General features: G+C 49.4%; 2 protein-coding genes and 1 long non-coding RNA gene across 9 annotated transcripts; 2 read left to right on the top strand and 1 right to left on the bottom strand.

Moving 5' to 3' along the window:
• On the top strand, window positions 1-5,282 carry LOC124066873. 4 transcript variants are annotated; one of them, XM_046403695.1, is made up of 7 exons: window positions 1-314; window positions 1,014-1,084; window positions 1,360-1,452; window positions 2,299-2,359; window positions 2,747-2,860; window positions 3,543-3,782; window positions 4,897-5,282. In XM_046403695.1, the coding sequence occupies exons 1-7, from the start codon at window positions 290-292 to the stop codon at window positions 5,121-5,123; spliced, it is 831 nt and encodes a 276-aa protein (XP_046259651.1). In that variant the 5' UTR covers window positions 1-289; the 3' UTR covers window positions 5,124-5,282. The 4 variants fall into 4 exon arrangements, with proteins under 4 accessions (XP_046259651.1, XP_046259652.1, XP_046259650.1 ...); XM_046403696.1 differs by having other exon boundaries at window positions 1,341-1,452; XM_046403694.1 differs by having other exon boundaries at window positions 1,279-1,452; window positions 3,546-3,782.
• LOC124066882 lies at window positions 4,780-6,223 on the bottom strand. Its single transcript, XR_006844656.1, has 2 exons — window positions 6,085-6,223; window positions 4,780-5,041 (listed from the first exon to the last, which is right to left on the bottom strand). It is a non-coding gene; the product is annotated as an uncharacterized LOC124066882 (long non-coding RNA).
• epc2 (enhancer of polycomb homolog 2 (Drosophila)) lies at window positions 5,712-13,685 on the top strand. Of its 4 annotated transcripts, none has more exons than XM_046403620.1 (14): window positions 5,712-6,151; window positions 7,286-7,445; window positions 7,686-7,831; window positions 8,292-8,498; window positions 8,694-8,842; window positions 8,999-9,128; window positions 9,519-9,719; window positions 9,798-9,881; window positions 10,296-10,423; window positions 10,593-10,885; window positions 11,008-11,135; window positions 11,782-11,932; window positions 12,393-12,588; window positions 12,930-13,685. In XM_046403620.1, exons 1-14 carry the CDS (start codon window positions 5,999-6,001, stop codon window positions 12,997-12,999), a joined length of 2,196 nt encoding a protein of 731 aa, XP_046259576.1. In that variant the 5' UTR covers window positions 5,712-5,998; the 3' UTR covers window positions 13,000-13,685. The 4 variants fall into 4 exon arrangements, with proteins under 4 accessions (XP_046259576.1, XP_046259577.1, XP_046259579.1 ...); XM_046403621.1 differs by having other exon boundaries at window positions 5,713-6,151; window positions 11,011-11,135; XM_046403623.1 differs by lacking the exon at window positions 5,712-6,151 and adding an exon at window positions 6,567-6,702.
• The last annotated feature ends 578 nt before the right edge of the window (window positions 13,686-14,263 follow it).

Raw genomic sequence — 14,263 nt, 5'->3', positions numbered from 1 at the left:
ACAGACCACAGACAGAGTGTCTGTTCGTGTCAGTCATTCACAGACTGCTGCCTCCCTGTTTCTGTAGTCATGTACGAATGTCCAGATCAGATGTTGTCCAGATGTCGGTCCTCACAGAGATAGCAGTACGAGCCAAACACGGCCAGACAAGTGAAAGTGAAGGTTTGGAAGCAGCTCGTGTGCTTCCTGCTGCAGGGAGGGGCTCAGTATAAAGAGACTCTCAGCTCCGACTGCTGCAGATCCTCACAGACCAAACGAGGCTGGCAGCTCTGACTGCTGCAGATCTACGATGGAAGAGCAGCCGGAGACGACAGGTAAGGACGTTTCTGTCAAATGTGTTCAGCATGTCAGCAGGAGGCTTGAGCTCAGGTTAGAAGGAACAAGAATGAACAAAGTGACTCAGCAGTTTCTCTCTGCTTAATGTTACTGTGTTACTGCTGTCAGGAACTTTTCTGATGAGCCACAGCTGAAAAGAAGAAGACACACAGACTGTGTGTGAGTCTGTACAGTTTGAAATAAATCCACACACACAGTGGACCACTTCTGTCATCCGCCTGGTGTGTTCACTGGTGTTCGTCACACAGCTTTCTTCACTTTCCGCTGTTCAGGTTCATTCTGTGTTGTGATTAAAGCTCCGACAGCTAGAGGGCAGTGTTGTCTCTGCTGCTGCAGCATCACATCTGAGGCACCTGAGACACCTGAGACAGGGGTACCTGGGTGGTCATGTGAAGGGGATGTTGACAGACTGATGACAGGAAGGCACTTAAAAACCTAAATCATAAAAGACTTCAGCTGGTTGTTATAAGTGTTGTGCAGCTCTGAAGTCGGTCAGACCGCTTTCTGTCACGTTCAGGTGATCACACGGTCAGCGTTCATGTTTCCCTCGTCTTCATCACCTGACAGCTACCTTCACAGCTCAAACAGCTGACAGACTGTGTGTGAGTCTGAACCACGTTTATCTCTAAACCTTCTGATTCTGGATGGAATTTAACACATCACACCTGCTTCCACAGGTGTAGGGAGCTCTGTTGATAATGATGCAGGTGGCCAGAAACCAGACCCTCAGCCATCAGGCCCAGCACAGGTAAGGACACGTTCTTCTTTCATCTTTATTAAAGTCATCAAACAGAAACACGTGTCACAAATATGAAAAGCTAACTAGTGAAACATGGCCGCTCGTTCCTGCACCTCAGACTGTGAGCCAGGACCCCTCTGGGACAGGAGAGACACGTTTATTTGTTTATTTGTATGTTTATTTATTTTATTTCTTTGTGTTAGGGGGTCGAGTTAACCAATCAGTTAACGATTGGCTGTTCCATGTTTCCAACACTGACACAAAGTGTCCTCGTATCTCCACAGGCTGCAGCGCCACCTCCAGGGACATGTCCACACTGTGGGGCCCAGCGTGTGGAGCCTGCGGCGGAGATGACGGAAGATTTTGAGTCTGCGCAGGTAAGAATTCAGCTATGGGATCATGACAGAGGCTAAAATCTTTGCTGCTTGATGAAGCTCTTCTTTGTCACACACACACCAATAAAGTGAACGAAAGTCTGAGATCTCAGCCTGTGCAGAAGCTCAGTGCATCATGGGAGATCCCCGGTAGTCTGAGCCAATAGCAGCATAACTAGAGGCCGGCCTAAACCAGCCCTAACTATAGCTTGATGACTAAAGGCTCTGGTTCCCGATCTACTTTTGAAGACTCCAGGAACCCTGCATCCTGGGAACATGAAGAAGAGAAGAAGAAGAACTTGAAACTCTATCCTGGACTTTACAGGCAGCCAACATGGAGAAGCCAGTACAGCAGAAATATGATCTCTAATATGTCCAGGTGCTGCGGTATTCTGGGTTAGCTGGAGTCTTTATGGACTTATTGGGGCAGCCTGATAACAGGGAGTTGGGAGTTGGATTATAATCCAGCCTGGACGTCACAGTGTGGACTCAAACCGGTTAGCAGCTAACTTCAGTAGATTTCTGTGCACCAGGAGACATCTTGGACACGTCACATCTCCGGTTGTTGACTGTTTGTTGTCACGTATTTTATCTTTACTCTGTTATGATGCTGCGTATTTTATCATCAACTTTATACACCAAAGTTCAAATGTGAAAAGTTGATCAAGAAAAGTTTTTGGCTTTGATGTAGTACAGTAAAACTACAAAGTCACAGAAATGGAAAAACTCAAGTACAAGTACCTCAGTTTTGTACTGACGTACATGACTTGAGTTAACTGACTGAACCCCTGCGTTTACTTTACTGCACTGCATGTTTTCACTTATAAAACCACAAGTTTTATGTTTCAGGCATCAGTGGACCCAAACACTCTACAGGAACTCAAATGGGAGATGCAAAAATGTCTCAAAGGTATGTACATTTACTGCATTTATCTCATTTAAACAGTACTACTGTATATGTGTTGTGAACATTTCAAGCAGCACTGCAGTACACTGAACCAGCGGTGGACCTGGTGGCAGCAGGGGGGCAGCAGGGGGGCACAGAGACCTCGAGGGGGGGCAGAGTCTGACCAGAGGGTCTCCAGGAATCCTGATCAGACAGCAGAGGTCCTCTTGTCGTTTATGTTGTGCTCCTGGTTTGATGAGTGTGTGTTCATACGCCCTGCAGGAGCTCCAGTGACACACTGGACTCAGTGCATCAGGCAAACCACACACAAAGTGTTCCAGTGTCAGTGTCAGACAGGAGAAGATGTGTGACTGTGATGAACTAATAAGACTTGGACTGTCTGCTCTCCAGGTGATGTACACAAAGACCAACTGAAGGACTGCATCACCAAATCATCAGTCGACCAGCGCAAGCTTTTGTTGTTCTTCAGAGCTTGGAACGATCAAGAGAAGAAATTCAGTGAAGGTTATCATCCACACACGTTTTTGACCTGCTTGTGTTCAACATGACTCAGCTGCTAACGCTAACAGGCTGTTGCTGTCCTGATGGTGTGTTCAAGGTGTGCTGGTTTCTCTTTGTCCCTTTCCTCCCTGTGAGCTAAACACTCAACCTCCCCCTGACTGGAGCTGCTGAGAAACCAGCAGCTCTGCCGTTAGGGGCTGGTCCAGGGTCAGCTCTGACCCCAAACAGGACCACAGTGGGTCAGTGGGTCCCTACAGGTCATCACGACGGTAATGTTCAGATGACTGATAATAAATCGAACACATTTAATCCAGTGGACTTCATAGAGACCCAGCAGGTAAACCCAACCGCCAGTGAAAACCAAAGCCGTGCTGGGGACCACCTGCTGAGTTTCTGTGGAGCTCAGGACCTCCAAACATCATAGTAACCCTCCCAGTGTTCTGATAACAAACATGTGGTTCATTCACTGTCTGAGTCTGGATTGGTGGCTCAGACTGGTGCTTGATTGGACAGGGTCTGAATACAGCATCCAATCAATCAGGGCAGACTGGACTGAAATGGATCAATACAAAACACAATCACACACAGTTAGTTCAGCTCAGCACACTCGTAGGTCTGCTGACCGAGTCCTCCTGTTGTCTCTTCAGGAGGTTTTTGAAAAGTTAACAGTTTGTTTGTCCTTCAGCAGGGAGATCTTCATCTTCATCTTCATCTTCATCGTTCTTGAAACCATTCAGAGTGAAAGTCTTCCCACTGGTCAGCGGTCAGACCTTTGGTGCTGAGAAGGTCATACTGGAGAAAGTGGCGAGTATGACATTACAGGTGGTGAATACAGGCCAGGAGGAATGTGACATCATCATCGTCTTCTGTCCAATCAGATCTCGTGCTGGATCAGATGTGCAGGCCGCCATGAGAAGGGTTACAGGTAATAAAAGATTTTAACTCTGCCTTACTGCGAAGTCGGTTTATCTCAGAATTATATTCAGATTAGATTCTGTCGCTCAGGAATCACCTCCCATCAGTGAATCACCGTCTCGATTTTCTGTTCTGGAACAAAAATCATGAAATTCATGAAATCAAAAATGGAGCTTTTGAAAGCAAATCAAAGCACTTCCTGGTTCCTTTTAGTTTCATTTTCCTTAAAAAGTGCTCGTAGTCAGTATTAATCCAAACCTTTCACTGATCTGAAGTGTGAACTGGCAGCTACGACTGATGAAGCTGCTGATGACCACTGGCCTCTCTGCTCGTCCTGGGCGAGTCAGTCGGCAGCTCAGGCCAGCGAATCGAGGAATAACAAATTAAAATAAAATAAATAAGTAAATTCCGATGATGGAAGCATCTCCTCCTTTCGGCTGAGAGCTGCACATGCTCAGTGCTGACGGGGCGTCTCTGAGCTGCGGCGAACATCTGAATGATCCTGGAAACAGGACTTTAGTCGTAGGTGGTCTTACAGGGTTCGGGTACGTGGCTGAACGTCCAACTGCATCAGTCAAAAGTTTGGACGCACCTTGTCCTTCAGTGGCTTTTCTTTATTTTTAGTATTTTCAACACTGTAATACTGAAGACATCCAAACTATGAAAGAACACATATGGAATTATGTAGTAAACAAAAAAGTGTTAAAACAACCGAGAACATGTTTAATATTTCGGATTGTCCAAAGTAGCCTCGTGTAGCTTTGATGACAGCTTTGCACACTCAGGACATTCGCTCATCAGAGGTTCAGAAGGTCACCTGCAACGGTTTTCAGTTCACAGGTGTGCCTTGTCCTTAATGTTTCCTTAATGTGCCTAAGAAGTGAAGGTCAGTCAATCCAAAAAACCTCAAGAACTCTGAATGTATCAGTCACCAAAACCACCAAACTCTATGATCAAAGTGGCTCTCATGAGGACCATCTCAGGAAAGGCAGACCAGGAGCCCCTTCTGCTGCAGAGGACAACTTTATTAGAATGACCAGCCTCACAAAAAAGGAAACAATAAGTGAAGGCACAGAATGACTGAACCGATCAGGCTAAACTTTGTCCCGTGTTTCTCTCGCCAGGTGATAAACCCGTCATTCTCGTGCTGATGCATCACACCCGAGATGTCGACTTTCCAGCTGAAGTAACAACCTGGTCTGAAAACTACCAGAAAGTCGAGCTGGAAGTTCACGTTCTGTTCCACGAGACTCAGCTGGGATTGTTGGTCTGTGGAAGAAATGAGCAGGCAGTTGATCAGATAAAGAAAGTGTTACACAAACACAGTAAAATTAAATACCTGCCTGGTTAAACTGAAAAACATGAGTGAGCTGTAGAGTTTTCAGTGGATTCAGTCTTCAGTCACCTTCAGCTGCTTTAATTAAACATTTGACTCTTTTTCCTGTGTGTGAAGTTGACTGTTCACTAAATAAAAAAGCTGTTTGGACAGATAAAAATCTACTCAATCATCCCTACACCGACTTTAATGTTTTGTGTAAATATCACTTTATAAGGAATCAAATGTTTTAAGCTAGTTGGAACAACACGAACTGGAAAAGTTGTGTGGTGCTGAGAAAACACCCGTTTGGACCAGTCCACAGGTCACCTGGCTCACTGACCACAGGTGAGAGGCTCATGGCTGATGGGCTGAGGTGACCCACAGTGTACAGGATGTTACCACAGGGGCCCAGAAACCCCTCAGAGACCTGCTGTCAGTGCACACAGTCTGTTTGCATGTATGTTTCACCCAGCGTCACAAAGCGTCTGAAATCAGTGCTGTCCTCTGCTGTGTACGGAGACGTCACCGCACAGCTCGTTAACGTATCGTACGTGTTAGTCAAACAGCTCCATTGGTTGGTCATAAATCAGCCTACTTTATTTTGTACTTCTTCCTTCTTCGGGTCTCGGGTGTTTTTCTTTTTTTTAGTTCGCCGCGGTGGCTGATGGGATTGCTCCGCCGCTAGTGTGGACATGTCCGCCATGTTTTACACAGCGCAGGGAGCAGAGCCGCCCAGAGAAGCAGCCCGGACGTCCCGTTAAACGCACACACTGATGAGTCCTCCCGCCGGTTACCGGAGCTGCCGACACCGATGAGCTCGACGGCGAAGGACAAAGTCGCGTCCGAAGCGGATTCACGTCAGCGTCGGTGCGGATCTGTGGCGGACTGTCGCTAATTTGGCGCAAACAATGAGTAAACTCTCGTTCCGGGCGCGGGCGCTAGACGCCGCCAAACCGCTCCCGGTTTACCGAAACAGAGACCTGCCGGACCTTACCGACTGCGTGTCTATCAGTCGGGCCGTCCCGCAGATGCCGACCGGGATGGAGAAGGAAGAGGAGCAGGTACGGACATGTTTAATTCTAAAGTGTGTCGGTCGAGGGCAGTGAGCTCTGGGCCACGGCGGGATTCACGACGCACTTACGTACGTTCCGTCCGTATGCCGTGTACGAAGATACATTAATGTACGTAAAGGGCGCAGAGAGTGCGTTGTTAACGTAGTGCCAGTATGATTTGGGCGCCTTTTAGTGGCAGTGACGTTTACGTCTTTACGTAGTTGTCAAGGCAACGGACGACACCGGGCTAGCTGCTAACTAATCAGTGCTACATTAGCTTCAGCCTGTCAGTGTGCTGCGGTTAGCCGCTAAGTGTGTGGTGTAATCAGATTACTCCTGTGTGCGACAGCGAGCACCGGCAGACTGGCGGTGTGACGCCAGACTGTGTGAAACAAAGCTGAACGAGCTTCCAGTTTGTGACAGACTTTCCGGTCCAGAGTCCGTTACAGGGAGCAGCCAGTCTGTGGTTATCAGCCGTAAAGGAGGAAGATAAGTGAGATCACCCAGTGATGGAGTGATGGACGTGCAGCAGTCAGCCTCGCCGGCGGCCACACAGGGAGGTGAGGCGGTGCAGGAGCCATGGTGCCTCCAGGACTACAGGGGGTTCAGTAAACTCCAAGTAATTATTTTGAAGCTGTTAAATCATTTAAGCTACTTTGACAGCTGCCTCCACTGGACGTGCTGTACAAACTCAACATGATATTTCAAAGAGTCCCTTTGGAGAATAAGACCACTCATTTCAGACTCAGCTCGGCTCACTTTTTGGTACCAGGTCCTGCATATGTGCAAAGAAGAAAAAGCCCAGGAGAGAGTGAGATGAGGGGCTTGAAACCTGACCACAAGGTGTCAAATCCTCCACACTGGGCCTTTGAACTGCCTGTCACGTTCCAGCTCTGTGCTGTGAGACTGCAGGTGTTAACACACACTCGGTGGATATGGATTATAGATTTGTTTACACCTGTTCAACATCTGGACAGGTCAGGTTTCAGTCTGTGTTCAGTGTCTCATGCTCAGTTTGGTGACTGATCCAGACTCATCATGTGGATTGATGAATCCGGACGTGCTCCTTATGCTCGGTGTGAGCGGGACCACAGCTGCAGGTTGTGTTTGGTTCATGTGTGTGTTCTGCTGTGTGTGTTTCAGGAGCACCACCTGCAGAGGGCGATCTCATCGCAGCAGGTGTTCAGGGAGAGGAAGGAGAACATGGTGATCCCCGTCCCTGAAACCGAGACCAACGCCACCTACTACGAGCGTCTGTACAGAGGAGAGGTCAAAGTCCCCAAGCAGCTCATCCACATACAGCGTGAGTGGTGCTCAGCACAGCTCCACATGTGGAGCACATCAGCCGAATCTGAATCCGCTTCATACGAGTCCAGTCACCGTGGTTTCGTTCATCATTTATATCACACTCGTCCTTCAGAGCAGACAAGGTTTTAGCTCCAAATGTCTAAGACGAGCTGCCGTTCCTGCTCCACCCCTAACTCATGCTAACGTCATGCTTCCTGAGTACCTGTCATGATGTGCCCTGTGTGTGGTCCTGCAGCTCTGAGTCTGGACCTGGAGCAGCCAGACTACGACCTGGACTCCGAGGACGAGACGCTGCTTAACAGACTGAACAGGAAGATGGACATCAAACCTCTGCAGTTTGAGACCATGGTGGACCGACTGGAGAAGGCCAGCACGCACCAGGTACACACACACACACACACACTGACGAACAGAAGAGGTCTGGTCTCCCTCCACATGGACTCATTTCACATGTTGATGCATCCATGTGAAGTCCTGTGACCCTTCACTGCAACAGCTGACCTCGTGAGGTTTCAGAGCGAGACGTGTGTCTCTGCTCAGACAAAACGGTGGAGATCCTCTCTGTAATGTCCAAAACACACAAACAGAGGGTCCTGGTTTCAAAACACAGGAACTGCCCTTTAACTTGAGCACATGTTGTTATGTACACGCCCACAGAAGCTGCTGGCTTATCATAACATGTGATCAGATGCCCAGGATGCTGAAACATGGAGAAAGTCCACTGTGGAAGGTTTTGGGTTTTTGAATGACCAACAAAGTGAAACCAGTGGATCCACAGACAGACAGACAGTCTCTGTGCAGGGTGAGACAGTGTCTGATGTGTCTCTGCTTCCGTCCTCAGCTGGTGTCTCTGTCGGAGGCCAAGCTGCTGCTCAACGAGGACGACTACCTGCTGAAGTCTGTGTACGACTACTGGCTGAGGAAGAGGAAGAACTGTCGAGGTCCGTCGCTGATTCCTCACGTCAAACAGGAGAAGAGGGATGGATCCACCAACAACGACGCCTACGTGGCCTTCAGGCGGAGGACCGAGAAGATGCAGACCAGGAAGGTGAGTCGGTCTGCCACACGTCTTCCTTTTAACCTGCTGATTGTCTTCAGCTGAACTGCAGCAGACTGGGCTGAAAGGGGGCAGAAACCGTAATGTTTCCATCCCAGTCGGCGTGACTTCACACAGCTCAGTTGATTCAGGCCACAAACGAGTTTAGGAATAACTACGGTGTGTGTGTGTGTGTGTGTGTGTCAGAACCGTAAGAACGATGAGGTGTCGTACGAGAAGATGCTGAGACTGAGGCGAGAGTTCAGTCGCACCGTCACCATCCTGGAGATGATCAAGCGGAGAGAGAAGTCCAAGCGAGAGCTGCTGCACCTCACGCTGGAGGTGGTGGAGAGGAGGTACACACATACACACACACACCTGAATCACCACTTCCTGTCTGCACATAATGTGACAGTCCCGTGGAGCCGAGCTGGCCGGCCGTCCTGCTTCAGTCGGTCAGACACCAGACCGCACCGGCAGCTGTAGCATCGTGATGTTTTCTGTGTGTTCAGGTATCAGATGGGAGACTTCAGTGGAGAAGCTCTGACAGAGGTGTCCCTCCCTCTGGTGGACAAACCGCTGTACTGCACTCCAGTGCCTCTAATCAACGGCAACAGACACAAAGCTGACATCAGGATGAAGGTACCGACTCTGACTCCCCTGTCTCTCCAGACAAACTCGTCCACCAGACTGATGGACCTGCAGTAGCTGCAGTGTCTCCAGGTCCATACCTTCATTTGACTCCAGAGTCACACCATCAAACTTTAGGTTTTGGTTAATGTGTCCTCACTTGTCCTCCTGTCCTTTGTGGAGTTGTTTATTGGTGGCAGCCATGTTTGTAGGCTGATCTTTCACAGTTAGAGACAGAACATGTATGTTCAGCAGGTTCAGCTGATCCTCAGTCACTAAACCGTCACAGGAGAACCGGACCCTGTGAGATATTTCAGTTCGTAGTTTGAATGTGATGAAGGTCACATCCTTGTCATCACTCCACACACAACTGATCATCATCAGCTTCTGTCTGTGTTTCAGGTGCAGAAGAAGCAGGACTCGGTCAGAGACGAGCTTCCCTTCGACCTGATTGGCCCAAAGAAGAAGAACATTGGGCAGGACAGACTGTGTCCTCCACAGAGACGTGCCGGTCGGCCTCCCGGTCCCTTCACCGTCAACAAGGCCGACATCAAACAGTACGACTTCCACAGCTCGGAAGAAGACGAGAGTCCGGCGCCGCCGGTGAGCATCACATCTGTCTGATGATCATGTGATCCCACTGAAGAGCGTCTCTGACTCAGCGTGTTTGTGTCTCCTCAGTCTCCTCCGTCCTCACCCGATGCAGAGAATAATCCTGAGGAGGTTTTTGTGTTCAGGAGGAAAGCTGGCTGTCAGTACCTCCCTGTGAGTCTCATTTCTTCGTGCACACACTGTCCTCAGAGAGAACAGTACACTTACTCATGTAGCTCATAGAACCCTCAGGGTGGAACACCGGGTTCTCAGACCAGGACCAGAAGAGTCTGGAGGACCAGTTTCCATGGTAACCACACTGGTTTAACCGGTAGAGTAAAAGCCAAAGCCCAAAGCACTGGCAAAAAAAAGCACAATTGGGCTTTTATTTTGAAGAAGAGGAAGCTGGTTTAACTTTCCATCAGCCAATCATGAGGCTTCTGTCCTGACTGTCCTGAGTGTTCAGAACTCGCTTTGTTTCTAGTGAGACGACTCGTATGATCTGAAACACGTTTCACAGTTTGACTTTAACCTCCAGCTCAGGCCTTAACAGACTGCGTGTGTGTGCGTGCGTGTGTGTTTCTTCAGCCATGTGCGGAGCCAACGGGTGGAGCTGATCACTCGGAGCTCCTCCCTCAGTGTGTCCGTCACTCTCTGACTGAACTGACTCCTCATTGGACGGGACTGAGCCGGCGCAGGATGGGACGAGGGGGCAGGTGAGCAGACCTGTGGAGTCCCAGCACCCTGCAGGCTTCTGGTTTTGGTTCTGCTGTGGAAGAGGTTCAGCAGATGTTCAGCTGATTGTTTATCCTGATGATTACGCGTGGGGACGAGTTAATGAAGTCTCCATTAATTATGAATCATCTGTCTGTCTTCTCTGATCAGGATCATCCTGGATCGGGCCTCCTCAGGACTGGATCCAATGCTGAGGCAGATGAATTCTTTAACACAACCGGTCTGCAGGACCAGGACCAGTAGCTGCCTCTTCAGTGATCCAGTAAGGCTGGAGCAGAAACTCTCCCTGACTGACATCCTGAACAACATCCAGACCCTGAGGAGGTTCTGCTACAGACCCAGACTGGTTCAGGTCCACAGTGAGGTGGACAGGAGGACCACAGAGTCCTCAGACCCCAGTAGACTCAGCTGTTGCCTGTCAGCTGTCAACACATCAGGATCAGGTGAGTTATCAGCCTCACTCTGTTGCTGTTCCTGTGCTGACCTGCAGGGGGGGCAGCTCAGCAGCTCCCCTGTGTGGACAACCTGCTACATGTGAGTCAGTGGTGTGTTGTGTCTGTGCCAGCAGGGGGCATCACAGAGGAGCAGTACCACAGTCACCAGCAGCAGCTGGTCCAGATGCAGAAGCAACAGCTGGAGCAGCTGCAGAACAACGCGGCTCCGTGCAGGCAGACGGCGCCGCGCCTCACACAGGTGACTTACCTGGACCACCTGAGAGACGCTCACGTGTTTACCCTGCATTCCATTTGTACTCGTGAGTCGTAACTCAGGACTCGCAGTGACATCACATCCGTTAGAAACCGAGTTGGATGCTTTCTGTTTGCCACAACACAAGACAGTTCGTTTGTAACCTCATTTAGCCTTTGTTGCTATAGCAACATTACAGACAACACCAGCTGATAAACAACACATGACGTGGTGTTTCACACCTAACGGGACCACAGCTGTGGCCACAGGCAGCAGGGGGACAGTGTTGTGTTTATGACTTACTAAACGGGACACAAAAAGACTAAAGCACTAAAGACATGCAAGACCACAGCTTTGACTTACAGTCGACGCTCTGGGCAGCCATCTTGGTTTGCAGACTCGTGTCCTCTGAGGTCCGTCGAAGTGACGAGGTGGAAGTCTGACTTCAGGGGCGTTCATTCGCCACCTCCGGCTTTGGAAGTCGGAAAACGATTTCGGAGTACAAATGGAATGTGGCGTTAGTCCGAGCGTCCACTGCGTGGACTCCATCAGAACTCTGATGCTGTCCATGTTTGTGTGTTTATGGATCTGACCTGTGGTCTGTTCTGTGTCTGTGCTGCCGGTAACCATCCTCTCCCGGTCTGATCCGTAGTCCACCAGATCCACTGAGTCCGGTTCAAAGCCTCTGGACTCGGCCAGCGCTCAGTTTGCAGCCTCAGCTGTGGTCAGCGCTCCTCCTCGTGGTCACATCAGTGAGACCAAAGCCTACAGGACCGGCGTCAATGGAGTCCACCGTCCTTCAGGTGAGCCGCCTCACTGGGTCACCTGCTGAGGAGGACCTTATCGTCCCCAGTGGGAGACAAAATGAACAGTGAAGTTCTGCTGTTTTATTCAGTAACAAGCAGGTCTGAAACTCATCAGAACAAAGAGGAAGTGACATCAGAGCTGTCCGAATGTATTACAGGTGTGGTCACTTTTGTCAAACTCAACAGGTGTCTGATTAACAGCGAGACTGTTTGGACATTGTGTGTCTTCAGCTTGTGGATGTTTGTATTTGTGTGTGTGGATGTGCGCTCAGCACTGCAGCGTGTGTGTGTGTGAAGACCGTGAAGACTCTTTCTGTGAGACATGTCTAGCCTGTAGTCCACAGGCTGTCGGCTGATAATAACGGAACTTCATTCACACGGAACACTTCAGACGTGAGTCATGGGTTGCTGTGTCCTTGTGGAGCATCTTGGCTGATGTTAAACTGCTCCTCCTCAGGTCCCTCCAGGCCTCCGTACTCTCGGGGGTCACTGTCCTCCTCCCCTCAGTCCCTCCCCAGCCACAGGAGCCAGGTGGGAGCCGTCTCCCCCGTCCACTCCCACACTGCTCGACCCTCAGCCCCCCCAACGTCTGCCTTAAAGCTCGCCGCCGTCGCTGCCAGCCTCGACCGGGTGCCCAAAGTGTCCCCCGCAAGGTAAACACACCTGTCCAGGTAAACATCCACCTAACCCCAATCTGCGCTGCGGTGTCCTGGTTACTGTAATAACCTGGTTACTGCGAATGTGTTTGAAGCAGCAGATGAGTAACCACCTGTCTGACTGTGGAAGCAGGTCTGAGGTTTGTTCAGGTGTATTACTGGTACACCAGCAGACATCCAGGTGTCTGTGGTCCAGGTCTCAGGCTTAGAGGACAGACCTCAGATCAGAAGAGAAAGCTGTCTGCTAACTGGTTACATGCAGGATGTATTGTGTCGGAGCGGAGCAGCAGGAGGAAGTGATGTCATCGCTGATGGTTTGCTGGCGTTTCCCCTGACAGAGACGCACGTGAGCCAGAGAGACTGCTGAACGGACTGTCGGAGACCACGCTGCCCATGGAGGTCACATAGCATCCCATCATGCCCTGCTCCTCCTGTCTGACCGGTGAATGTGACACGCCGTGACCTCCAGAGGAAGAAGAAGAAGAAGGTGTGACGACGTGGTCGTTTCCTGAGCGTGGATGTTGTTATTGTACAGTTTGTAAATGTCTGGATGTAAATTAGCTTTTGTTTGTCTCATCGGTTCACTTTCTGAAGCTGATTATCATCATGTGACTGCAGAATCAACTCTGATTGGTCAACTCCGTGATGAGCCCGTGTCTTCACTCTGATTGGTTATTTATTTGTCATGTTTACATTTTGTATTTCTTTAAAGATCAGAACTCGAGTCCTGAAACTGATTTAATTTCACAGGTTTAAAGATGTTTTTGTAATGTCTGGGTTGAGTTGTTTTTTAAATGTTTGTCAAAGAACTTCACGGCCTTCTGATGATTCAAAGCCACATTACAATGAAAATATGCATCCTGTAAAGAGACGCAGTTTTTATATTTTTAACTTGTCAGACGGACGATCAGACGCGTGTGAAGTGAAGCTGACGGATCTCACTGCTCTGTTTCTGCCCTTCAGTGAATCATGTGGAGAAGAAGTGTGTGTGTGTGTGTGTGTGTGTGTGTGTGTGTGTGTGTGCGCGGGCTGGTTCACGCTCTGTTTGTTTCGGATACAAAATGCTGAGAAATAAAAACATCGATGCAGACTGATGGCTGGTGAACTTTCTTCTTCACTTTCTTTTCTAAGTTTCGACTGGTCATCAAAACTCCACCAGCCGACGTCTCCTGAACGCCCCCTGCTGGTGGAGGTGGAGGTGGTGGCGCACTGCTGTAAATGAATCCACAAAGAAATAATGAGTTTCAGGTCATTTTGAGTTGGCTGCAAAGTGATTTACTCAGGTACAGTCGTCACTTCCGTTTCCTGCTGGCTGTACCTGTACTGTGTATTGTTAAACTGTGTGCTACACAAACCAGCTGCAGCCTTAAGGAGGAGCGAGTAACACCTGAAGTCCAGTCCTGTCAGCTGTCACGCTGATGCTTCTGTACACACACTGACTTCAGGTGTTATTCAGACCACGTCACGTGACGGCACCTGGTGGAGGCCTGAAACCAGGACCTCGGAGGAGGCCTGAGGGTCTGGTCCGGCGGGAGAACTGGGTGGACCAAACAGCGCGTTTAATACTGAAAAGTCTCGAGTTGTGAAGGTGAAGACTTCCTTCGACTTTTCTTTCATTTTAAAAGATTTTTTCGAAATCATCTTGTTTTCTTTCCCTCCATGTAACCGCTGA

The sequence above is a fragment of the Scatophagus argus genome, chromosome 11 (assembly GCF_020382885.2).
Source record: "Scatophagus argus isolate fScaArg1 chromosome 11, fScaArg1.pri, whole genome shotgun sequence".
In the NCBI taxonomy this organism is placed as follows: domain Eukaryota; kingdom Metazoa; phylum Chordata; class Actinopteri; family Scatophagidae; genus Scatophagus; species Scatophagus argus.
The sequence above is the reverse complement of the archived record's forward strand: the minus strand, read 5'-3'. Positions and strand labels throughout refer to the sequence as shown.